Source organism: Trichechus manatus, unplaced genomic scaffold (assembly GCF_000243295.1).
Source record: "Trichechus manatus latirostris isolate Lorelei unplaced genomic scaffold, TriManLat1.0 scaffold00054, whole genome shotgun sequence".
Taxonomy (NCBI): Eukaryota; Metazoa; Chordata; class Mammalia; order Sirenia; family Trichechidae; genus Trichechus; species Trichechus manatus.
The window spans coordinates 35,085-36,231 of record NW_004443990.1 but is presented as its reverse complement, the minus strand read 5'-3'; the positions used below and the strand labels follow the sequence as shown (position 1 = coordinate 36,231).

Here is a 1,147-nt window from a genome sequence, read left to right as displayed (position 1 = left end):
CGGAGGCTGGCACAATACTTGAATTCCAAAAAGTCTGTGGTGTCTTCGCTCTTTTGGAAGGCTGTGACCAGTGCGTTCCAAATCCGAGTGTACTGCTCAGTGGACCCATACTGCCCTCGCTTGCCTGGGATGGAAAGGGCAGTGGCAGATGTGATGCGCACTTTGAAGTTCTTGCATGATGTCACAACCGACGTTAAGGCATTGTAGGCCTGCGAGGTCCACGAAGCTGTTCCTAGAAAGGATCCATAGTCATTAAAACAAGTGAAGGCTTAGATGTAAGTGGGGGCATGGGGACGGAAGGAAGCATATCCACTAGTGCTCAAGTCAGTCGTTTTCTGTTTTCATTCTTACAACACTCCTAGACGATCAGGGTGGTGAGTGACTAACTGTGGGATCCTGGGTAAACGGCAGTGTACCTGACCCCCAGGCCTTCCTCTTTCCCTAGACCAGCCAGCTACCCTAAATAGGTAGCCTTTGATGACTTAGAAAAAGGCTTCTTTTTCCCCTTTGGGAAGATGCTGTCCTGGGAGGGGTAAGGTTTGGTGGGAGGAGCATGGACTGAATTGTAGCCCCACCTGTTCTCTGAGTTGAGTGCTTCTGAGCAGTGCGCAAGCTATACAACCGCATGTGGCAGCCTTGGTCATGATGGCAAAAAAAAAAATCCCCTCCCGCTCCCACTGGAAGAGCATCCAGACACTGCTCTGGCCATACCAACTCATACATTTTATTCCAAAGAAAGAGAAAACTTCCAATTTTGAGAAGATGCGAGATTTCTGTGTTTTCTCTCTTCCTGTAGGCCCCAGGAAATCAGCCTGCTTTTCTCACCAGCGTTACCACTACCCACTCCATTTTGGGGTGTCGTTATTCAAGATGGGCAGCGGCAGAGTAGAATGCAGCTTCCCTAACTCTCCCAGCCCTTCCCAACTGTTTTGTTGTCTCCAAAGACAGCTAAGCAGGCCCCTTCCATTCTGTGGATGTTACTGCCATTTATAGCCGGCCGCCGTTAGAGGTCCTAGAGTCTCGCACTCTGTCCAATCACCATCCTTAGTCTGTTTCCTGACAGCTCTGCCACTGGATTCTTTGTAGTCCATCAAACCTTCTGCCTTCTTAAACCTCCTACTTTCCCCCAGTCATGCACTTCCCTTTC

The 1,147-nt window shown here is 49.6% G+C and overlaps 1 protein-coding gene across 1 annotated transcript in view; it reads right to left on the bottom strand.

Annotated features, from left to right (window-relative positions):
• Positions 1-2: 2 nt before the first annotated feature.
• HEATR6 (HEAT repeat containing 6) overlaps positions 3-1,147 on the bottom strand; it is a gene marked incomplete at its 3' end in the record, with an annotated part of 35,157 nt that continues 34,012 nt past the window's right edge. Inside the window, exons 9-10 of the mRNA XM_023732836.1 lie at positions 576-613; positions 3-232 (exon numbers count right to left, since the gene is read on the bottom strand). Coding sequence (XP_023588604.1) covers positions 3-232; positions 576-613 — 268 coding nt within the window. The remainder of the gene's footprint in view (positions 233-575; positions 614-1,147) is intronic.